The 25,909-nt window shown below is 43.4% G+C and overlaps 1 gene segment (V, D, J or C); it reads right to left on the reverse strand.

The window, feature by feature from the left end:
• Positions 1-3,139: 3,139 nt before the first annotated feature.
• LOC120877572 lies at positions 3,140-3,938 on the reverse strand. The segment is given in 2 exon segments: positions 3,140-3,525; positions 3,851-3,938. Coding segments are annotated over 2 exon segments (429 nt in total).
• Between the last annotated feature and the right edge of the window lie 21,971 nt (positions 3,939-25,909).

Here is a 25,909-nt window from a genome sequence, read left to right on the forward strand (position 1 = left end):
AAGATGAATATCTGAACAAGCACAGCATAGGGTACAAGTTTCATATTTTTACTATTAAAGTATATTTAGCACTTAAAAATACTAGTAATTATTACAGAGTTTAAATTTAAAAGAATTTTTTTTAAAAAAGGAACAAATCTTTCAGGATTTCCCTGGTGGTCCCGTGGTTAAGACTTTGCCTTCTCATGCAGGGGGTGTGTGTTTCATCCCTGGTTGTGGAGCTAAGATCCGACATGCCTCATGACCAACAACCAAAACATAAAATAAAAGCAATATTATAACAAACTCAGTCAAAGACTTTAAAACTCAGAGAATTAAAAAAAAGCAAGTCTTTCTTTCTTTTGCGTAAAGTGAAAGTCGTTCAGTCGCGTCTGACTCTTTGTAACACCATGGTCTGTATAGTCCATGGAACTCTCCAGGCCAGAATATTGGAGTGGGTAGCCTTTCCTTTCTCCAGAGGATCTTCCCAACCCAGGGATCAAACCCAGGTCTCCCACATTGCAGGCGGATTCTTTACCAGCTGAGCCACAAGGGCAGCCCAAGAATACTGAAGTAGGTAGCCTATCCCTTTTCCAGGGGATCTTCCCAACCCAGGAATCAAACCAAGGTCTGCATTGCTGGTGAATTCTTTACCAACTGAGCTATCAGGGAAGCCCTCGTTTGGGTAAGCTGTAATCCAAATATCTTGTAAACTCAGAGACAAAAATAATGTCTGTTGAAATGTAGACCCTGTAATAGGGCTTCATAACATAAATGCCATCTAATTCAACATACTTAATGATCCAATAAGGAAATTTTCACAGGAGAGGAAGATGAATTCCAGAGAGATTAGAAAATGAACACAAGGTCATAAGAGTTAGTAAATTTAAAGTCAAAACACAAAGGCCTTAAAAATAGAGTGACAGTGAAAGATCGGTGGTTACCAGGGTTTGTAGGGAAAGAACAGACAAATTAGTAGATAAGCCCAGGGCATTTGTCAGGCAGTGAAACTATTCTGCATGACGGCTGATGACGGTGGTAATGGTTAATAAAAGACACGACACACTTGTCAAATACCACAGAAATGTACAACACAAACAGAAAGTTCTAACGTAAACCATGGACTTTAGTCAATAATAATATATCAATTATCAATAATAAGCATGCCACACTCATATAAATAAGATATTTTTAATAACAAGGAAGGCTGGGGAGGAAATGGACATATACGAGAACTTTATTATCTCCTCAGTTTATATCAATCTAAAACTGCCCTAAATATTAAAATCTATTAACTAAACCTGTTTCAGGGAGAGATCTGTTTCTGCTTATAGTCAGTGATCAACTAACATCCAAACATTGGCTTAAGATGCTGTTTATTGCTAAATATGAACCAAACTTGAGTTGTAAATACATCTTTATTTTTATGGCTGTAAGCATTGCTGATTGACTTAGAAAATTTAAATTTTCACGCATGGAGAGAAAACAAAAAACCAAGTGCCTTGATTTTTTTCCTGCAACTTCTATTTTTTATTCTTTTTCTTGAAGTATAGTTGATTTACAATGTTGTGTTAGCTTCTGGTTACAGCAAGGATACTCAGTTATACATAAATATATATTTATCCTTTTCCATATTCTTTTCCATCATGGTTTATTATAGAATATTGAATATAGTTCTCTGTGCTATACAGTAGGACCTTGGCATTTATCTATTTTATATGTAGTAGTATGTATCTGCTAATCTCAAATTCCAAGAGTCTTAACTCCGCCATGCTGTGACCATACCCAGCACCATCTTGAGTGTATTTCATTGCTCTTTTTAATCCCTGTGTTGGCTCTGAGTGTCCAGCATGTATATCCACTTAATACATGGTAGATCTTAAGGTGTAACAGGACCCCTGGGCATTATTCAATACTGACTTGATTGCTTTGTGTCTCTGTCTGATTTTATTTTGCAGATTGAATGGTACCGAAAACAAACACATGTCTGAATTGTCCTAAATGAAATGATGCCAGGAACAGAGTATTTTAAGACTTCTTGTGCCCCCTCGTGGAACAGAAGGGACATTAGAAAAGAAAATCTTTTTAGGAATGAGGAGGAGGAGGGAGGGATGTGGGGCTGTGGGATGAGGAAGGAGGCTCAGTTGCCAAGGTAACTATGGTATCTCTTTCCAGCCATCCTCATGAGCCTTTCTTCTCCTTTATTTCCATCCAAGTAATTTCTCTCTTTCAGGGTTTTGCCTTTACACACACATGCTCCCTTTATCCGGTCTCTTGCATCTCTTTGATCACCATCTGCTTCTCTGCTCCCTCCATTGCTATAAGGAGAGGCAGGAGATACAATAGAATGGGAATTTTTAAAAAATCTAAAACTCAAAACAATAATCAATGTTCCTAAGTACACATTTCTGATACTAACAAAATCACTCTTGTAGCTCCTACAATAACATCTTGCTCCTTCCCTGGCCCAAAGCCTCCACAAGATGTCTATTCTTCACACAAAGAGCAAGGACAGGAGACTTTTCCAGGTGATGAAAAGTAACTAATTAGGTAACCTGAGTTGGCACCCACAGAGTTGCTCACTGGTGCCCCGTCACATCACACCCCAGCGCGGGTGCATGCTATTCCTCTCGTCTCTCATCAGCATAGGCACAACCTCAGCCCCCAGCGTAGACCCACAGGAATGTGGGAGAAGAGGGTGATGGGCAAGGAATAGCACACTTTCAGGGCTGAAGCACGATAGCCTAGACGGGACATCCGCACGTCAGGAACCTAGAGACTTGACCGTGTGTGTGCCTGCATGTCACAGGTTCTCCGTACATAAATCTTTTCCCTTCTCCCTACGAACGTGGTGGGGCTCCCCTGGTGGCTCAGTGGTGAAGAATCCATCTGCCAGTGCAGGAGACGCAGGTTCAATCCCTGGCTTGGGAAGATCTCCTGGAGAAGGGAATGGCAGCCCACTCCAGTATTCTTGCCTGAGAAATCCCATGGACAGAGGAGCCTGGCAGGCTGCAGTCCATGGGGTCGCAAAAGAGTCAGGCACAACTGGGTGACTAAACAAAAAACAAGAACGCAGTAAAGTTCTTTTGGAGACTCTGGCTTGAGTCTGTTGCCCTCACGCTGGCTGACAGTCAGAAACCCAGCGATAGACATCCTCCGCCTAGTCCCTGAGTGAGAGCTGCTGCAGGGGGTGAGGAGGGCGTGGGAGAGGACGGGGTTTCTGCACGGATGTCTGCCCCACCCAGCGCAGTGTGAGACTCCAGGCGCAGAGGTAGAAGCCAGAGTTATTGAGCTGCAGCTTCTTAGAACTCAGGGTAAACTGGCCGTCCTGGGGCCTGGAAGCTTCCAAGTTCTGGAACTCCCTAGGTTCTATCTCATCAACACCAACAGAGTAGAAGAGCAGCTGGAGGCTCCCCCCTGCCTCCTGCCGGTACCAGTACAGGTTGGGGCTTGATGTCCCCTTCACGGTGCACTCCAGAGAGAGCGGGCTGCCTGCAGGCTGCACCCTGGTGTATGGCCATTGATGGATGGTCTGAGCTCTGACACCTGCGAGAAGCATAAAAGGCCATTTAGACGGAAGAAACCCATCCCGGCTCACCTTCCCATCCTGAGAGAGGGATGGTTCAAAGCCCTTCCATGGCTCAGGCATACAGAAATCAGCATGGGGTGTAGACTGGGAGGGTCCATGGGCAAGAAGAGACCAAGAAAGCAAACTCCTTCCTGTAGATGGAGAAAACCAAGACACAGCACACCAGCCACTAAGACTAAACTCCCATATTCATTCCAGACCACTGAAGGCAGGTGCCAAACGGAGTCAACCAAAAGCCAAGGCTCTGGATTCAGACAGTGAGCTCTTGAGAGGAGAACCCACCTAAGAAAGTGCCCAGAAGAAGGGCCAGCAGACAGCAGGGCATAACTGCAGGCAACCTTCAGTTCGCAAGTGTGGTTGACACTCCTTCTCTGGGCCCAGGGGTGGCCAAGTCCCTCCCACTTGGAGATCACAGAGTACAGAGCATGTATCCCCTCAAGCTGGGGAGGAAACGAGGCTTGTCTTTTCTTAAACGTGTGATGAATCATCCGTCCTCCCTGGGAAGCAGCTTTACCCTGCACTAGTTATCTTTATTGAAATCTTGCTGAAGTCCTGGTATGTAAATATATTTCATGACTCATTATTTACCTGTAAACAAGAGATGACTCCCTGGGTCCCCCAGGAGACCGTCAGAGAAATGATGCCAGCAGGATGATTAAAGGGGATTTTAGTCTGTCTGAAGCCAGAAGCCAGCTAGAGGACATGTCACCTGGATAGCTGAAAAGTAGATAAAAGCAGATGGAGGCTCTAGAGATTTAGCTCTTCAGGGTATTCAAAGCAAAAAAGCTCAGCTCTGAGGGGAGGAAGCTGCTCTGACAGCCAATCAAGGGGTCTGCATCCTCTTCGTCTCCAGCAGACAGGACTGGAGACCTGAATGGGCAGGACCCACTGCTGAACAGATTAAAGTTGGCTTCTGCGCTTCATGTGCCTCTAACAGCCTCACTAGATCGAACTGTCCTCTAAGAGCCGACTCATTGGAACAGACTCTGATGCTGGGAAAGATGGAAGGCAGGAGGAGAAGTGAACGACAGAAGATGAGATGGTTGGATGGCCTCACCAACTCGATGGACATGAGTTTGAGCAAGCTCAGGGAGACAGTGAAGATAGGGAAGCCTGGTGTGCTGTGCAAACTCACGTCCTTTGAGTTGGTGATGCAGTCCATGGGGTCACAAAGAGGCGGACATGACTTAGCGACTAAACAACAGCAAGCGCAACACGGGGTAGAGGAAAATAGAGGCCTTGGAATCAAATAGATCTGGGTTCTTAGGGACCCTCAGGAAACACTCATCCTCAGTGCTCTCAGCTGTAAAATGAAAAGGATTGTAATACAGAAAGTCCCCTACATCTGAACCTTCAAGTTGTGAACTTTCAAACCTGCGAACCTGTGTTCCATCGGTATTAGGCATGAGTGAAACTGCAGCTTGCCCTCTGTCTCCTATTGCCGATGACCCTTCAGCTCTACCATCTCACACCTCCTCTTCCTCCTCCAGCCAGTTCACTCCCTCCTTCCCGCCTGTTCACTCAATGCCAGCCCAGGTATGCCAGTGTTGTACTGCACTACTGCACCTTTCAAGGTACTATACTGTAAGATTAAAAATGTTTACTTTAACTACATTACTTTTCTTGTGGCTTTTTTCTTTCTATTGCTTTCATTCTTATTCTTCTGCAACAACCTTTTTGATTTCAACTTTTGAATATGGATGATTTTGTTTTTTAAAGAATAAAGTCTCAAATTTTAAGTCAGTTTATTTTTTGTGTTTGTTTGTTTTGATGTATTATATGTGCAAAAAGTGTTGTACACCTATTACAGTGCAGTATCATATAGCTGATGGTGTTACCCAGCTACCTAGGGTAACTGTTGGACTTAATGAACACGCTCTTGGAACAGAACTTGTTCGTATGTCAGGGACTTACTGTACCTACTACAAATGGTTGAACATGCATCTTGCCTGAAGCACTCTTACAAATGTTGGCTGTTTGGGGTACCTCAGTGCCTTTGGTAAAGAGTAGGAGATAGACCGTGGGATGGGATGGGATGGAGGGTGGAGCTGGGAGAACGACAGAGACATGAGAAGCATTGCCAAGCCACCAGTTCACAGCAGCTAAGGATGACAATCTGCTTGCCAGCTGGTATAACCTCATTCTACTGAGGTCCGAGTCACAGGACCCCAAGATCCCTGGAGGACAGCCAACGGGTCCCTGGGAACCTCCACTTCTCTCTGCCTTTGCCAGGCCTGTCCTCCAAAGGATTCATTTTCAAAACGCTTACTTAGTTAGGGCTGGATGTGGTGGAATGGTTTAAGGTGAGCCCCTGGGACACGGAGCTGTGGAAGCAGCCTAACAGGGAGAATAAACCTGAAGCCAACCAGGCATGTGTGACGCTTCCTCATTTCATCAGGGTCTAGTGATACACGGAGTCCCCTGGTGGCTCAGCTGGTAAAGAATCTACTTGCAATGCGGGAGACCTGGTTCAGTCCCTGGGTTGGGAAGATCCACTGGAGGAAGACACGGGAACCCACTCCAGTACTCTTGCCTGGCGAATCCTAATGGACAGAGGAGTCTGGTGGGCTATAGTCCATGGGGTCACAAAGAGTCAGACATGACTGACTGACTAATCACAGCCCAGCACAATGATGTACAAGATTTGTTATTGTCACTGAAGCTGCAGGAACACAATTTAAAATTAATGTTGCGGTTCTTGCTTCCAACAGAGTTACGGCCACAGCACATGTTTTTGGTTGGCATTTGAATGCACCATATTTGTGGGAAAGTGTTTTGGCTTTTGATCCTTTTCAGATTTAATGAGTCCTTTAATGCTATTGACATACATGATAATCAGTCAAGAAGTAAGCATAGTGTGGATTCCATGAACACTTGGAACATATGATGAAAAATGGCTATAGCCAACTACAATTGTTCAATCTGTTTTTATCAGCCTGTTAATGGGACTCAATATGCCTCTGTGCTTGTCAGGTTGGCATGGTTGAACCCAAGAGGGGGTATGTGCCCACATGCCCAGACATAGCCTCTTCTCTCCTTTTCTGTCCCCTTCTGCCCTTCATCTTTGCTCCTGGGATTTTTGTTGGGTTATTCCTGCGTGGGACGGTGGGCAGAGGGAGGGTAGACTGAGGGTGGCAGCAGATACAGGGAGCGCAGACTTGTTCTTGCTTTGGATGGGACCACATCATGCCCTCATTCGGCTGGCAAGCTCTCACTCCAGCAAAAGCTGTGTGGGTCCTGCTGAGCCCACGAGAGCTGATGTAACTCATGGGCTGCCTTGGCTCAGTGCCACTGCCAAGCATAGAAAGCGCTGCGATCTTCCTCCCTCGAGATGGCACGGCAGATTGAAGAGACTTATCAGTCAGATGAGAGTAGCCAGCTGGCTCCTGACTCCCTAATCGTTGTCACAACTCAGTAGCTTGGAGCCCCTTCCATATGGCTGATGCCATAGAAAAGTATCTCATCATTTTCCACTCCCATCTGCAATACCGCTTATTCATTCAATTTATCCAAGTCATTCATATATTGAAACGTGGATGAGGATATGGTCCCTCTACTCTGACAGGAGATCTCCTAGAGGGGGGAGCCACATCTCTGGGCCCTGAAGATGGTCAGCCTGAGAAGCTGGGCTGAAGGTCACATTGAGCTCTGACAGCTCTCTCCTTGCCCTTCCCCTGGACGCTTTCTTGGACGGGTGTTCTTCTCTCTGGCAAGCCTCCCTCAAAGCCTTCGGTTACCATGTTGGGTTTCACTCCCCAACACTGAATTCTTAATGACAGGATGAAGTGCTATAGATGAAGAGAATGGCAATACATTGAACTCTTCCCTTTTTAATTTAAAAACTGAAATCTGTCTCTAAACAACAGAGTTGGCAGATATCGGAAGATACTTTGAAGGTCTGTTTGTTCCTCTACAGAAGAGGTAAAAATTATATGGGCTGAGGGGAAGAGAGGAGAGTCACCCAAGGAGATGTTTGCAAGTCTCCCCAACCTCTGTCCTCTCTGGGTGCTGCCCCTACCTGGCTGTATCTTGTTTTGGGTATTTTTGGTGTGTGTGTGGATAACTTTTATTTCTTTTAAATGATGCAAGTATAATAACACATTGACGGGAGATGTAGACAATACAGATCAAGACTACATATAGTTTAAAATTAATTTTTAAGTAGATAAATTGAGTTTTTTTCATTGGAGATTTAATATCAAACCCTCAAAAATTAATAGAATGAATATACAGAGAAGTATAAGGATATTCTGTGCTGTTCTTAGTCGCTCAGTCATGTCTGACTCTTTGTGACCCCGTGGAACCTGTCAGGCTCCTCTATCCATGGGGATTCTCCAGGCAAGTATACTGGAATGGGTAGCCATGCCCTCTTCCAGGGGATCTTCCCAACCCAGGGATAGAATCCAGGTCTCCCACATTGCAGGCAGACTCTTTACCGACTGAGCAACAGGGAAGCCCAAGAACACGGGAGCAGGTAGCCTATTCCATCTCCAGGGGATCTTTCCGACCCAGGCATCAACCCGGGGTCTCCTGCAATACAGGCGGATTCTTTACCAGCTGAGCTACCAGGGGAGCCCAGAGAAGTTTACAGTAGACCTGCAAAGCACTGTGAGTCAATTCAACATAATTATGATCCATACAATTTTCACACAACAGTAGGATACAAATTCTATTCAAGTTCCCACAGACTATAAACTATGACACGCTGGAACGTATCCAGTATTTTATGTACAAGGACATAAAACAAAGTGCAAAATTTTCATGGTCTAAAGGTATTGAAACCATACAGAATCTGTTCTCTTACCACTGTGCAATTATGTTCTGGCTACATCTTTTAAAATATTGATGTTTATGTATTTATTTATCTGCACCAGATCTTAGTTTTGGCATGTGGATCTTCGATCTTCATTGCAGCATGTGGAATCTTTTAATTGCAGCACGTGGGATCTTTAGTTACAGCATGCAAACTTAGTTGCAGCATGCCGGATCTAATTCCCCGATCAGGGATCGAACCCAGTCCACCTGCAGCGGGGAGGGCAGAGTCTTAGCCACTGGACCACCCGGGGAGTCCCTGGCTACATCTTGCTCAGGGAAAGAGAAGGGAGAGAGGTGAGGAGGGCAGAACTGGAAGCTCAGAAGTTCAGAGGGCAGATCATTATGCTAATATCCGGGGTGGGGAGAATAAGACTCTGGGTCGCTGTTTGCCACACCAGAGATCAAAGCAGAATAATGCCTCCTAAGGATGCCAACCTTCTACTTCCCAGAACCTGTAAATATGTTGAGTTACACTGTGAAGTGGAATTCAGGTTGAAGGTAGAATTAAGACTTCTAATCAATTAAGTTGAAAACAGGAGAATTATCTTGGATTATCCAGGTGTGCTTTATGTAATCGTTGATATCATTAAGCCTAAAACCTTTGAGCAAGAAAGAGATTACTCCCAATTATGATGATGTTACTTTCACGTAAGAGACAGACTGAGTCAGCATAGAATTCAAGACTGAGAAAAACAAGAGAGCAAAAAACAGGAAAGGAGGAAAGTGTTGACAAAGGTACACAGGCTTAAAGTACAGGACCTAGGTGAAGAACAGGAAAAGATTGGTTTAGGGGGAGTGGAAAATAATGCAAGAAGATAGGCTACAGTGAAATAGTTTTGAGAATTGGACAACAGGTGGCACAAGACAGAGATCCCTAAGAGAAGTGAAATAAATGAGGTGACCCTGTGACAGCCCCAGCTTACTGTCTTGAGAACTATTTCAGGTACCAGTGCTGAAAACTGGAAACTGACTGTCTCTCTGAGTTAAGAAGACTCGAGTTTGGAGCTTAAAGAGTGGCCAGAATCTAAAGTGGCTAAAATTCCAGGACAGAGAGAGGAAAGCTGGAAGAAAAAGAGCTCCAGAATCCACAGAGGGCTCTTAGTGATTCCTCAGCTGTTGTGATAAGTGCATGCATCTAAGGAAACTACTGTCAGGTAGGGAAAGGCCACTGGGAATGATCAGGCAGAACCGTCCCAGAGCTCGCATCGAGCTCAAAATAGAGGATGTTTCTACCAGCAAGAGTGGAGGGCATTGGGTAGAATTCTCAGAAGAGTACTGCTCAGTAGTGGATGCAAATTAGGTTTTGACTAAAGTCTTTTCTAAAGCTATAACAAATCTAGACAGTGTATTAAAAAGCAGAGACATCACTTTGCTGACAAAGGTTTGTATAACCAAAGCTACAATTTTTCCAGTAGTCATATACTGATATGAGAGTTGGACCGTAAAGAAGGCTGAGCACTGATGAACTGACACTTTTGAATTGTGGTGAGGAGACTCCTGAGAGTCCCTTGGACTGCAAGGAGATCAAACCAGTCAATACTCAAGGAAATCAACCCTGTCAATACTCAAGGAAATCAACCCTGAATATTTACTAGAAGTACTGATGCTGATGCTCCAATACTTTGGCCACCTGATACGAAGAACTGACTCACTGGAAAAGACTCTGATACTAGGAAAGATTGAGGGCAGGAGGAGAAAGGGGCAACAGAGGATGAGACGGTTGGACAGCATCACCGACTCAATGGACACGAGTCTGAGAAAACTCTATGGGACAGTGAAGGACAGGGAAGCCTGGCATGCTGGGTTGCAGAGTCGTACACGACTCAGAGACTGAACAGCAGACAAGGCTTTTCTAGACACAACTTACGAAGCTTCAAAGCTAGGCTTGGAAACATCAAACTGTTTCCATAGAATTTAATTGAGTCACAAAACAAAGTTCACAATTTTTAAAAGAAACGCAAATATACCAGCATCTAGCAACATAAAGTTCAAATATCTGACATCCAATATTTTAAAAAAATCAGACCCTCTTCAGAAGATCCACATTTAGTATTTAGCAAAGTACTCTCAGAGCATAAATGTAAGAAAACTATCTGAAATTGGGAAAATAACTACCCTCCAAAGATTAAGGAAACCAGGACCTGAATTTAACTTAGGGCCAGGAATATCGCATATACTAACCCAAGTGTTAGTTGCTCAGTCTGACTCTTGGCGACCCCGTAGGCTGTAGCCCGCCAGGCTCCTCTGTCCATGGGATTTCCCAGGCAAGAATACTGGAATGGGTTGCCATTCCCTTCTTCAGGGGATCTTCCCGACCTAGGGATCGAATCTGTATCTCCCACATTGCAAGTGGATTCTTTACTGCCTGAGCCATCAGGGAAGCCTGACTATACTAATCAGCCAGACTAAAAAAAAATTAAGATTCATGGGGCATTGGGTAGAGAACTCAGAAGTGTTTTGACTTAGAAATGGAAAATATCCTAGACTATATGCTGCTCTGGTCCCACCTAACAAATATTTAAAGCCAGACAATTAAAAAAAAAAATCACATTGTTTCCAAGTGACTTCACTGTGTTCTAAAACAGAGCCCCCAAATATGTATAGGAATATAAAAATTCCAACACAAAGGTAAAATTCAATGTGTGGCATGCAATAAAAAAATTACCAGGCATGCAAAGCAGAAATATATAATTCATAATGAGAAAAATGAATTAATCAAAACTAACCCAGAAGTGACACAGATACCAGAATTAGAAGACAAAGATGTAAAAATGGCTATTATAACGGTGTCCCATATGTTCAAGATGCAAGAGGAAAGACTGAACATGCTAAGTAGAGACATAGAAGATATATTTTTTAAAGCATCAAATCAAGCTTTCTAGAGAGGAAAACTACAATGTCTGAGATGGAAAAAATGCACCATATAAGATTAATGGCAGATTAGACAATGCAGAAGAAAATATAAAACTTTAAGGTAAAGCATTAAAAACAAGCTAAAGTGAAATAGAGTTTTTGAAAAGTAAATAGGCCATCCAGAGTGGTAGGACAACTTCAAGTAGCCTAATATACTTGAAATTAGAGTCCTAGAAAAAAGAGGAAAGAGATGAGAAGAAAGAAAAAATTTAGAAGAAATCATGACTAGAAAATTTCCAAACTGGATGAAACTATAAATCTAAGAAGTCTGACAAATCCAAGGACAAGAAACACACATATATACCAAAGAATACCACAGTCAAATTGTTCAAAACTGTTGTTAGAGAGGAGATCTTAAAGGCAGCCAGAGAATAAAGACATGTTTTATACAGTGGAACAAAGTAAGGAAGACAAAAGAATTCTTGAACTATTTCTTAAAATAGTACAAGTGAGAAGACAGTAGTTACATCTTTAGGGTGCTGAAGAAAAATATGGTCAATCTATCATTCTCTACCAAGTGAAAGCTTCATAAAATCCTTCTTAAACACATCTGTTCTTTTGCCAAATTTCCATTCTGGATACCAGCTGCCTGTTCCCTCCTCTTTCTTTCCATGGCCTCTCCCATCTTGAACTGTTTCATCCTGAACTTCCCCAAACAAAGAGCTCTTGAAGAGAATAGCCAGCAAAACAAAAGTGTGATGGATCAGTCTCACTTAGAAATTAATTTCATGACCAACTTTTTTTTAATATAAGCTTGATCTTTTCTGATGTTACCTTCTCGTCTAGCCTCCTTCAGGGGATGTGAGTCATCAAAGTGTTTAGTAGGCAAAATAAATCTCTACGAAGGGAGAATTCTGTTACTTGGATAATAATATTTTCTTCTTCTTGTTCCCTATACAATAATTTATAAAATCACAAGGATTGATTCGGGAGAGAGGGAAATAATAAGTGTAATTTAGTGCTTTGAACTTGAAGTTACAGAGGTCTGATTCAAGGGGGAAAGTACAATGAAAGAGTGGATTTTTAATGACACATTCCTGGGTCAGGAAGACCCCCTGGAGAAGGGATAGGCTACCCAGTCCAGTATTCTGGCCTGGAGAGTTCCATGGACCGTATAGTCCATGGGGTCACAAAGAGTCGGACATGACTGAGTCACACTTTCAGGACTGGGGATAGTGATTTGAGAGTCATTTACGTGGAGACAACAGTTGAAACTTTGGGAGTGGGTGAGATTTCCAAAGTAACAGGGGAAGGTAAAGCACAAAGTTACAAAAACAGAAATGGCTAAAAATCCATGCTTTTTTGGCCAAGAAAAGAAAAAAAAAATGCTTGAAAAAGAAAGAAGGTAATCCTAGGGGTAAGAAAGAGTGGGAAGCGGAGCTAAGAGAAGATGCTAACTAAAAAGAGATGGCATTGGTACTTGCTGCTGCTGCTGCTAAGTCGCTTCAGTTGTGTCTGACTCTGTGAGACCCCATAGACAGCAGGCAGCCCGCCAGGCTCCCCGTCCATGGGATTTTCCAGGCAAGAGTACTGGAGTGGGGTGCCATCGCCTCCTCTGGGCATTGGTACTTAAAGGGGCATAAAACCGTCAACTAAACTCAGGACTGAGTGAACTCATTGGCATCGTTGACTAGAGGAACAGGTGTGGAGCGTTCATCCATCAAGCAAAGGGGTGGAGAGAACAAGATAGGACTTACAGGGGGTGGCGCAGCCTTTTATCCCAGGATAATTGCATCTGATTAGGGTTGAAAACCAAGAGGATTCAATCTGTGAAGACAGGAAAATTGAAGATGCTAAAGAAAAAAGTTAATTGAGAAACAAGGGAAACCTAAGGAAATTAATCCTTGGGTATTGAGAGAGGGGGGATTTCTTTCTCTGAACTGGGAGAAAAAGAATTTAAAAAAATGTATAAAGGATAGATTTGGAGTGGAAAAGGCCAGTAAAATACTGAAAGACGTTTAATCTAACTAAAGTTCAGTGAAATGTGTATTTTAAAAAACCACCATTTCACCCATCAGACTGGCAAGATTAAAAGAATCAATAATATCTGACACTGGTGAGCATGTGGGCAAATACAGACTCTCCCTCACAGCTGGAATACAAACTCAAACATCTTTGTGGAGGGCCATTTGGCAACGTTTATTAAAAACGCACAGAACATTTTACTCAACAATTCCCTTCAAAGAAACAATTCCGAAAGAATACAGGTACATGCAGGCAGAAAATTTTGCCAGGATTTATGGGATAGCATTGATTATAAATGGCAAAATGTAGGAAATATGTAAATACCCATCAGTATAGTAATGGGCAAATAAATACCCAACATCCTATGCTATACATCAGTATTGTTGAATAACATAGAGCAATATGTGGTACCATGGAAATATTCCCAAGATATGATGTTAGGTTAAAAAAAAGCAAGCTGCCAAACAATATGTATAAAGCAATATGATTTATATCAAAACACATTCACAATCCCATATGCAAACAAATTTATTTGTATACACACACACACACATCTACATATTGATTCGCCCAACCAGTAGTAATTGGGTACCTCTAGACATTTGCATGCAGTTTATTGTGATAAGGGATTCAAACGTATGGTGGGGATAAGGGTTGGAAAAATGCACACTGGATTGATAATAATGATTATTTGTGAGAAATAAAGCAGGAGAGGGAAGTGTCAAGAGAGTTTTTGTTTGATCGGGAGTGTTGTATTTTTGAGGCAGATATATTTGTGTGATATGTATTGAGTACCAACAGCTGAGCCCAACTCAGTTTAAGTGAATTACAGTCATTAGGTTCAATCTCCATCTTTTTTTTTTTTTTCACTTCAGTTCTTACTCATAACCTATTGAGTACAACATCAAAAAAAAGGTGCCTGAATAGTTCAGACTGACAGAAAGAATGCCCAGTGAGGGATAAACATGTGGAAGACAGACAAAGAACAGCATGAGTGAATGATCCAGGAGAGGGACATGTTGACTAAAAAAATACACACAACCTAAGAGGGAGAGGTTTTATTGGGTAGAAATGGTAAGACTCCAGCCCAGGAGACAGTATCTCAGGTGACCTCAAGAGGGCTGATTGGAGGATGTAGGGGAGGAGTAAGGCTATATACAAGTTTGCAGCAAAGGGCAGGATATCTGAATATTAAAAGTTACTCTTAATTAAGAAAAGTCAAATCCCTCACTTGAAGAGATTTAGCCATCTTCTATGTACGGGAAGGGGGCTTCCCAGGTGACTCTAGTGGTTAAAAAACAAAAAACCTGTCTGCCAATGCAGGAGACAAGAAAGATCCAAGTTTGATCCCTGGGTTAGGAAGATACACTGAGGAGGGCATAGCTATCCACTCCAGCATTCTTGCCTGGAGAATCCCAATGGACAGAAGAGCCTGACGGGCTACAGTCCATACGGTCACATAGAGTTTTACACAACAGAAGCAACTTAGCACGCACTTCACATGTTTGGGAAGATGCAAGCATCTAAGCTTGCTGAAATCATTTGTTTCATCTAGCTGTCTGGAGTCAATCCTACTTTCTTTATTATTCACTTCCTAATTCATTGGGCTTCCCCTTCATTCATATGGCTCAGTGGCAAAGAATCTGCCTATAATGTAAAACCCACAGGAGACACAGGTTCAATCCCCGAGTCAGGAAGATCCCTTGGAGAAGGGAATGGCAACCCACTCCAGTGTTCTTGCCTGGAGAATTCCATGGACAGAGGACCCTGGCGGGCTGCAGTCCGTGGAATTGCCAAGAGTCGGACACTGACTGAGCGACTTTCACCAACTCACTCAATTCGTTGTTTACTGTAAGAGATGACTAACGTGGCTGAACCCCACGCCCCACCCCCAGCCCCTCAGCCCTTACTGGGCAGAAAGTAGCTAATGGCTTCCAAATAGCTGGCTTTGTTTCACCTGGGCTCAGAAATTTGCATTTGGAAAAGGCTTATTTCCTGGTAGAGCATAGAGCCAAAAAGATTTCATTTCACTAGGAGAAATACATGGAAAATTGGAAATGCTGATAGAAAAGATGTTGAGAGAGAACTCTGGTAAGATGAATGCAATCAGTGTTTGGCCCAAGTGGTGTAAGATCTAAGACTTTGAGAGATTATTCAGTAGGCAGATCGAGCTAATTAATGAATGCCGGAGGGGAAAGTAGAGAAAAGAACACAGATCGGTTACTCGGTCATCTCTGGTTGTGAAAATGGGTCAACAGAGGATGCTAAGCTATAGACTTCAGGAGCGCTGTGGACATAAAAGGCAAACACTTCCAACACTGAGGGGCAGAGGAACGGTGCTAGAAATGGCCCAAAGTATGGTCAGTCCCCACCGGCCACCTCATGATGCTGGCCTGGGGGAGCTCTGAATGGGAGAGAAAGGTTGGAGGAACAGTATCGAAAGAGGAGGAGTCCATAGGACAAGGATGTGAATCGAGAAATAAGCTGAGGGAAAAAAACAATATGAGCAACAGAGCAGACCCCAGCTGTGTGATGTGAGCACCGCGGGGATGAGATTGGGGGCTACCAGTAGGTCGGCTCGGAGAAGGCAATGGCGACGCACTCCAGTACTCCCGCCTGGAAAATCCCATGGGCGGAGGAGCCTGCTGGGCTGCAGTCCATGGGGTGACTAGGAGTCGGACGCGACTGAGCGACTTCCCTTTCACTTTTCACTTTCATGCATTGGAGAAGGAAACGGCAACCCACTCCAGTGTTCTTGCCTGGAGAATCCCAGGGACGGCGGAGCCTGGTGGGCTGCCGTCTATGGGGTCACACAGAGTCTGACACAACTGAAGCGACTTAGCAGCAGCAGTAGGTTGGCTAATAAGAAGCATGTCAAAGCAGCCAAGGAGAAAGGGTGGTGTCCTGAGCTCTGGGTGTGGTTAACTGGGATAGTGGAGACTCTTGAGCAGGGGGCAAGAAGGAGACCATTCAAGGGAAAATCAGAATGAGAACTGGGGTGTCTGGTTGCTGTCACTCCCAGAGCAAGGTACTTCAACGCAGGAAAGTCAAGTTCAAGAGGGGAGAAGCCAATGGCTACACTCACACACACACACTTTTGTACACACACCCTAAGATTCCAAATGCAAGACCTGCAATGAGTCATATCAATAGCAACAATTATTAGACCTGTCAGGTATGTTTATTCTTGACATTACTAACAGCAGTGAGAATGTGGGAAATCTTCATTCATATCTCCCTTTGAAATCTTGCTGTGCTCTATTGAAGGGTATATACTGGATTAGAATTCTTTTATCTTTTACTGCGGGAAGTTGAGACAGCAGTTTGGAAAAGTTTCAGGAAAGTAAGAAGTTATTTTAAGAAAGTGTCATAAAGGGGACTTCCGTTGTGGCCCAGTGGTTAAGACTTCGCCTGTCATGCAGGAGGTGAGGGTTCTAATCCCTGGTCAGGGAACTAAGACCCCACATGCCTCCTGACCAAAACATAAAACAGAAGCAATATTGTAACAAATTCAATAAAGACTTTTTAAAAGAGTCATTAAAAAAAAAGCTTCATGTGACAATTGAAAACAGATGATAAATTCCCAAAACAATTTTGAAAAATAAGTGGACTAAAGAGATAGGGGGGCTTCCCTTGTGTCTCAGCTGGTAAAGAATCTGTCTGCAATGTGGGAGACCTGGGTTCGATCCCTGGGTTGGGAAGATCCCTTGGAGAAGGGAAAGGCTATCCACTCCAGTGTTCTGGCCTAAAGAATTCCATGGGCTATACAGTCCATGGAACTGTATAGGTTGAAAACAATCAGACACGACTAAGCAACTTTCACTTTGACTTTCAAAGAAATACAAGAACTTCCCTGTCGCTCAGGCGGTAAAGAATCTGCCTGCGATGCAGGAGACCTGGGTTCCATCCCCGGGTTGGGAAGATCCTCTGGAGAAGGGAATGGCTACCCACTCCAGTATTCTTGCCTGGAGAATCCCATGGACAGAGGAGCCTGGCAGGCTACAGTCCACGGGGTAGAGAAGAGTTGGACACATCTGAGCAACCAACACTAACCAAAAAGATATAGGGAATGGGGAACTTCTTTTTTCTGACAGATAATATGTTTTGAATATTTGCTGTGTCCAGGTGCCATTGACTTGTTTTCACATCTTGTCCTCCTTAAGGTAAGGTTCCACCACCCTGGCTGGTCCCTGGCATTTGTCCCATTTAACAGACAAGGACACGGAGGCTTAGAGAGACTGACTGATGCGCCCCAGGTCACACGACACCTTCAACGCCTGCGCTCCACCTAGCGCTGACCGACTGCAAAGCTCCCGTGTTGCGTTGTCCACATCATTCCTCAGCACAGGGCAGAGACTCACAACGCTGCTGTGCAGACAGCTACTCATTTCCCCCTAAGAGCGATTGGTGCTTACTCTTCCTCCAGCACTGTTCTCAGTGTTTAAATGTTTAACAACTCGATTCTGACAAAGGCCCTATGCTGCAGGTGATTTCATTATCCATCAGCCCCCTCTCCGGGGCTTCCCAGGTCAAACTAGTGGTAAAGAACCTGCCTGCCAATTCAGGAGACTTAAGAGACCCAGGTTTGATTCCTGAGAGGAGGCCATGGCAACCCACTCCAGTGTTCTTGCCTGGGAAATCTCATGTACAGTCAATCCTAAAGAAAATCAACCCTGAATATTCATTGGAAGGACTGATGCTGAACTTCCAATACTTTGGTCACCTGATGCAAAGAGTTGACTCAATAGAAAAGACCCCGATGCTGGGAAACATTGAAGGTAGGAGGAGAAGGGGGCAACAAACGATGAGATGGTTGGATGGCACCAGAGATTCAATGGATATGAGTTTGAGCAAGCTCCAAGAGATAGTGAAGGACAGGGAAGCCTGGCGTGATATAGTCCATGGGGTTGCAAAGAGACAGACACGATTTAGTGACTGAACAACAGTTCCCTCTCCACAGATAAGAAAGCCCAGGCACAGATGAGTTAGATGATTCTGCCCATGGTCACGAGATTAGCAAATAGTTGAGCCACAAGACCAGGGCTTCCCAGAGGGCGCTAATGGTAAGAATCTGTCTGACAATGCAACAGACACAAGAGACCCGGTTTGATCCCTGGGTTGGGGAGATCCCCTGGGGAAGGAAATGGCAACTCACTCCAGTATTCCTGCCTGACAAAAGTCCCAAGGACATCAGAGCCTAGTGGGCTACAGACCATGGGGTTGCAAAGAGTCGGACACAGCTGAGCACTTGTCAGTACAGCAGAGCCAAGAGACCAAGCCAGGCAGCCTGGCTCCAGAGCTCATCGAAGGATGGGGTGCACAGCAGGCTGAGTGGCTGGTTTTGCTTCCCCTATGGAGACAGAAACAAGAAAAAGCTCAAATCGATGGAAAGAGATGAAATATTTTAATTTTCCTCTTCACAAGCCTGTTTAGGAGACAAAGGACAACAGAACTGGGTTTTCTGTTAGCATGTATATTGGCAGTCTCAAGAAATTCAGATATGTGAAAGACAACGGGGATTTCATAGAAATTGAGAAATTCAGGATTCCCAGAAGACCCTGTGAACCAAGGGCCTCTAAATGAAGCCAAATAGGTCAGGAAAAGTTGTGATGGGATCAAGGGATATGAGAAAGAGAAGAAAAATCTAAGGTAAGTTGAATCAAAGTACAAAATAAAATTAAAAATCATAATAAACATTTCCTGAGTATATCATTATATGCCGGACATTGTTATAGATAACATTCTGCCCCTGGGCTGAATGGTCAGTAAATACCCTCAGACCCTCCTTCAGAACAAGGAATCAACAGCCAGTGGATGAAAGATTAGATTAAATGACCTCTATCTCTGCAAAGGCAGTTCATTTAAAAATGTTATTAAGTAAATACAGGCCTACTCTTTGAATGATTCTAATCCTATGATTCTAAGAATAAAGCAAGATTCTAAGAACACAGCAAAGGAAACAAATTGCTTTTAGAGCTGCTTGTAATAAAGCAACACAAGCAAACACACACATATACACATACACACAACTCTACAGAGAAGAGACTCATTACATGTTTACGCAGAATTTAGGGAAAAACATATGGTCAGGGTTACACAAAGGAGAGAAAACAAAATTTCTAGGAAAATTTTCTGAGGAATACCAGCTGATCTAATGAGGCATAAGATGCAGCCAAAAGTCAATATCAGATCGACTCAGGGCTCCAAAAGGGTCGAGGGATATCCGCTGTGATAAAGAACCTTCCTCCACTTTTTTTTTTCTCTCCATAAGCTAGAAGTCTCCTAAAAATGTCCTTACTTTATTTGATCACAGTGGCAAAACAAACAATGGGCATTGTATCTGAGTATATCTGTGAAGCCTTACTCATTAAAGTATCTATCGGAAGTATATTTAATTGTAATATATCTCCACCCATAAAGACATAAATATTATATTGAATATGACCCATTGCTTGATGGAAGCAAAAGGACCGACTGGAGTCACGTAGGAGTTCCTACATTGCTAGGGTCTTTGGAGGAGTAAAGCTCCATCTTTCCCTTGGGATTTTTGAAAGGTAAGCAGTCACGGTGAGGCGTGATCCCGCTAATGGATTAATAAAGAAATCAATAAGATGTTAGTGATAAGGTCTTCCTCCTCCAGTTTGCCTCCAAACCATCCCTCAGGTCCTTGGTGAAATAGCTGAGGCAGGCTTTGCAGGCTTGGGAGGCTATGTCACCATATAGGAAACACGCACACACCCAAGAGAGAGTGTTCACTTCTGTATGTTTCATAAAAGCCCTAGGTGTGGCCACTACACCTCAGTTTAATGAAACTATAATTATATGCTGCCGCTGCTAAGTCGCTTCAGTCGTGTCCAACTCTGTGCGACCCCATAGACGACAGCCCACCAGGCTCCCCCGTCCCTGGGCTTCTCCAGGCAAGAACACTGGAGTGGGTTGCCATTTCCTTCTCCAATGCATGAAAGTGAAAAGTGAAAGTGAAGTCGCTCAGTCGTGTCCGACTCTTAGTGACCCCATGGACTGCAGCCTGCCAGGCTCCTCCATCCATGGGATTTTCCAAGCAAGAGTACTGGAGTGGAGTGCCATTGCCTTCTCCGAGGAGTAAAAAAAACATTAAGAAGAAGCCCCACTTGTGGTATTTTCACTAACAGCAGAAACTTCTCCAGGTCAGGTGAACTCCAGTATTTCTTCCTAACAATGTCTCAAGCCTAAGGAAAGTAAAGTTAAGAAGATAAAGATTAAAGAAAGAAGCTGACACTGTACAACAAGTCTAGACTTCAAATTTTTCAATGTAATGAAAAACCAAGAAAGAAGGAATTAAAACATGTGCCTATGACATGTTATTTACATTTGGCATGTATCTAACATTTATATGTGTTACAGATCTACCATTATGAGAATGTTAGAATCTGTTATAGAGACAAGAAAGCAAATAAAGAGGATAAAGAAACTTAGAGGCAAGTAGCTGGAGATGTTGGCAGTGTTCATAAGATGCACTGAATATAGACGCATACAAGTAGGTAAAATGCAGCCTGAATGTGCCAGACAAAAATAGAAAGGGATGAGGGGTAAGGGAAAGAAAGAAACGGCACAAGGGGGAAGGGAGGGATGGAGAGGTATGGGAAGGAAAGGTAGAAGAAGAGAAGAAGGAAAGGAGGGAGGAAGGATGGAGCTGGTGTGAGTGACATTGACCTCAGAGAGCCAGGCCTCGCGAGCAGTTTCCAACTAAGGCAGCATAGCGAGCACAAGCATGCAGTTGAAAGAGGCCTTGGGAGGATGAGTGATTATGAGACTCTCATTAAAGGAGTGGCCCTGGTCAGCAGGGCTTAGAAGAGGGAGGGCTCTTGGCTCTTAACACAGGAAACTATTACAAAGCATTACCTATTGTCCCTAGACTAAATAAATAAAATGATTACTATCATTTTCAAACTCTTGAATTATATTTACATTGAAATGAAATCATCTCTTTGGTTGATTACCTTGGGAACTGTCAGTCTTGGTGACTCTTTCCAGTCCATTCATGAGTCCATAGCTTAATTAATCCCCATTAATTCCCACCACGGGAGGTCGTCATAGCTCATTAAAGTCAACTCATTATGTTTACGGATGGAAATAATGAGTTCTAAAGTTGATAGTTTTCCTCACTGAACACTCCTAGCTGGGTAGAGACAGGATTTGAACCCGTGTGCTCGTGGAGAAGGAAATGGCAACCCACTCCATTGTTCTTGCCTGGAGAATCCCAGAGACGGAGGAGCCTGGTGGGCTGCCGTCTATGGGGTCGCACAGAGTCGGACACGACTGAAGCAATTTAGCAGCAGTAGCAGCAGCTCATGGAATGAAAAAGCAGGACTCGAGGCATAGTTGAAACAGGAGCGAATGAGTGTAAGGAAAGAACAACATTCCTATTTGGAAAGCTTTGGATACAAAGAAGCACAAGGAGAATCACTGAATGTCCAAGAAGCCCAGGCAAAGGAATCAAGGGCAGAAGACAACTTCATGAAGCCCATATTTCCCAGTTTTTGAGACTAAGGTTTAACTCCCTTTAAAACACATTAAGGAGTTGAGAGGAAGGCAAATAAGGAGATTGGGACACTCAGCCATCTGCTGTGCGGACCACTGAAGGCTTTCTCTTGGTGCCACACACCTTAGTGAAGCGATCACAGCCCAAGCTGCATTTGTGGCTTCACAGGCTCATCCACTTGGACCAGCATAGAAAAGGCAGATCAGCCTCTTTTGATCTATTTGAGTTCAAGGAAAAGGTTGCTCTATAAGTTAGAGTGCCAATTTATGAATTTAAAATTTGATCATGAAAATTGTAATTGTCACAGGCTCTGGGGAGATATTCTTAAGCCTGCATATCCTTTTACTTGGGAGAAGGGATAAGAAGGTCACTCAGTACAGGTGGTTTGAATGGTTTATTGTATCACAGTGGGTTAATCTGATGCATCTCTTGGAGCAATAGAAATCCTCCTGTATCAAGGACCAGAAATTCTTAGTTGCAGCCTGTGGGATCTAGTTCCCTGATCAGGGATCTAACCTGGGTCCCCTGCATGGGGAGAGTTCACCTGCTGCAACTGAGGATTCTGCATGACCCAACGAAGATCAAGGATCCCAGCATATGGCAGCTAAGACCCTGCGCAGCCAATCAAATAAATAAATGCATTTTTGGGAAAAGGATTACAATTCATTTCTGTGTGCATTCATCTGTTCCTCCAGTGTATACCTTTGATATTATCATTCCACATGTGACATCCTGTTAGCTACCTTCTAAGTCCATAGAAGCTCCCCCAACAGCCCGAGAGAAGCTCTCCCGGCAGCATATTAAACATGGGATACCCCCCACTGGGAAGAGGAAGCCAATTATCGTGTGCTGGTAGAGTCTTTCTCATCAACATATTTTATTGAAGTATAGTTGAGTTGTGCTTAGTTGCTCAGTCGTGTCTGACTCTTTGCGACCCTATGGACTATAGCTCGCCAGGATCCTCTGTCTATGGGATTCTCCAAGCAAGAATACTGGAGTGGGTTGCCATTTCCTCCTTCAGGGTACCTTCTCAACCCCAAAATCGAATCCGTGTCTCCGGTATTGCAGGCAGATTCTTTACCCACTGAGCCACCTGGGAAGACAGTAATTGATTTACAATGTGTTAATTTCTGCTGTACAGCAAAGTGATCCTCTTATACATATGTAGATACATTTATACATTTTTAATATTTTTTTCCTTTATGGTTAGCATAGGATATTGAATATAGTTCTCTGTGCTATACAGTAGGACCTTGTTATCCACCCTATATATACAAGTTTACATCTGCTAACCCCAGCTTCCCGCTCCATTCCCCCCTCAACCCCCTCCTCCCGGCGGCAGCGCGGTAGAGTTTTAATAGATGAGCGCTTAGGTCACTTACTCCCTCTCCTAATTAAGCCCAAAACTCCCACATAATTATATCACCATTTATATAAAGTCTATTAATTACTTTTGTACCTCTAAGCGATATTCACACTTCACACATCCTTTCATCTTTATTCCTTTATCCTTTAAAAATGCATTGCTCACTTTATAATATGATGACACTGATATCCTAAACCTTTGTTTCTTTTCCTTCCTCCCATGCACTTAATCTATCATCTATAATTTTACTTCGACATTGTCAAGGTTGGTATCACTTACATTCCGTCTGGTAGCATAATCAGGTATGTTGCGCCATGTCTGTAAGTGGACTCTGAAAGATGAAAATTAAAATGGTGTTTATATTATTATGACTTCATAAGGAACTGTCTACTGCAAAGTCACGCAGCTATAATTACAATTACTCTCTTATTTAATTTTTATTGATTTCCCTGGATTAAAATTCTGTTTGCCTTAAAGTGGTTGACTTTATCATCTCCTTTATTTATTTACCCATTTTCTCTACCAAGTAAAATATTCTATAATGGCAGAAACTGCTAATTGTCTCCCAATATCTGCTCTCTACTTCTACTCTCATAAACCACAATTAAGTTTAGTTGCATACATGGAAACTGGAGATAAAAATTCTCTTTTCCAGATTTGCTTATAACAAGGCATAATCAAGTGATGGAGCCCTGGTGATGAGATGTAAGGGCCAGTTGTGTGCAGCTTTCACTTAAAGTCCTGCAAGGAAGTCAGTATGACCATTTGTTCCCTTGCCTCTGTTCTGCTCCTGGGTATGTCAGTGGGATGCCTTTCACTCAATCTTAGGCTATTAGTACTCTAGGTCCCCAGCCTCAGAGATCTAATGCCTGATGAGCTGAGCTAGAACTGACATAATAATAATAAAAATAAAGTACACAATAAATGTAACACACTTGAATCATCCCCCAAACCATCCCCCAACTCCATCCATGAAAAAAACGGCTTCCATGAAACTGGTCCCTGGTGCTGAAAAGGTTGAGGATTGCTAATGTAGGAAGTGCGAAGCAGAAAGTCATTCTGGGTCACAGATTATCATGCAGCTTCTACAACTGCTCTGAACTACTTACATTCACGCTTTTATGTGAAAGAGAAATGTCTTTCTTGCCAAAAACCCCACCCCATAGCCTTTTTACCAGCTCAAGGCTGCCTCCCTCTGGACTTCTTTTATGCAAAAATTTTAAAAACTGGGTTTTTTAAGCCAGGATGATTTACCATCTCTTACCAGCAGAATGCATAACCTGACTGATGTAAACTCAGAAAGGACATCTTTGTCTTAGATACTTGCTCACTGACTGTGTAAGACAACACATGGATGGTGCTCACAGTTAACTTCAGGGCACAGATGTAGGAAACAAAGAGGAACACAAGGACTGCTGGAGTGGGTCTGGTGACAATTATTCATCATCAGACGTGTTATAGAGCTGAATCTCAGTGCAAAACAATGGCTGCCTTTAACAGACGAGGGTGCACTCCAGAACAGGAAGAACAGAGGGAAAAGAAAAGAAGAGAATCAACCTGCTAATGTAAAATGTTCCTTGTAGCCAATGTTTCATCCCAAAGATCCTAAACTTACAGAAAAAGTCAAGGCGGAGGCACACCTGGACCATTGTTTTACTTGTTCAACCCATGTTCTCTTTGTCCTCTGATTTCCGGACCTAGCTTTCTAATAATCGTAATATTCACATTTTCATACCCACAGCTATCCTTTTAAATACCCTCCATGTTTATTAAGCTAGTTCTTTCCTCTTTATTCTTTTTGTCACGCGAGTGCATGTTCCTCAGTTCTTTGTCTCATCACAACAAAGACTTGGAGTGACGGACTTAAAGCCCCCTCGGTGTGTCACAGCTCTTGGGTCTTGGACAGACAGTGTTATAGCTCTCAGGTCTCAAAAGGACCATGTTATAGCTTAGACAAATCAGTGTTACAGCTCAGTGTTACAGTTCTATTTTATTTAGAAGATAGCAGGAAAATCCATCTTTGAGGCGTGAGGGCATGTCGATCCAAAGACATGAAGAGAGGAGTGCCCCAGCGTGCGGGGAAGAGAGAGAGAGAGCGCGAGCTAGCTTTGGCTCCTCCTTTTATATGTTTATCTCTCCCTGGGCCTGTCCTATGTAAATTGGGCCAGCCGGGAGTGTTGTTTGTTTTACCTGAGGTCCTCACTCAGGTCCTCGGACCTTCTTTTGTTCTATTTTTGCGGGCTTTTCCCTTGTCTTTTAGCCACTGCCATTTTGGACTCCTTTTCCCTATTCTACCTACCTAACATTTTCAAAGCTCTGTCCCTTCCTTCCTGCCAACTCATTATCAAAACCCTCAGAGCTTTTGAGTAAACCAGAACCAGAAACATGTCCTCTCAGCACCCAGAAGGTATTCATAAAAAGCTTCGGTGGGGGTGGGGGACAGAAAATCACTTAGCCACAGGGATGGTGTACAGGGAGGAGAAGATGGCAGTCTTGTGGATAAATTGCTCACACACAGATGCTCAGATAAATCCGTAATTAAAAGGAAATGTGAATGCTTAGGCCAGGGGAAATAAATTCCCTGAGGCCAATCCTTTGTTGGTCTCTTTGATCTTCTACAGTAATGGGTCAATCAGACCGCTTGCCCGGAGCTCAGATTCTGTCCCTGTGATGTGCTTCCTTCCCCTGCGTCCTCACTAGGGCCTGGGGTTTCAGATCACTCTTGCATTCAAGAGGCCTGGATTAGAAAGAGAAAGCACAA

This window comes from Oryx dammah, unplaced genomic scaffold (assembly GCF_014754425.2).
Source record: "Oryx dammah isolate SB20612 unplaced genomic scaffold, SCBI_Odam_1.1 HiC_scaffold_18, whole genome shotgun sequence".
NCBI classification, from domain to species: Eukaryota; Metazoa; Chordata; class Mammalia; order Artiodactyla; family Bovidae; genus Oryx; species Oryx dammah.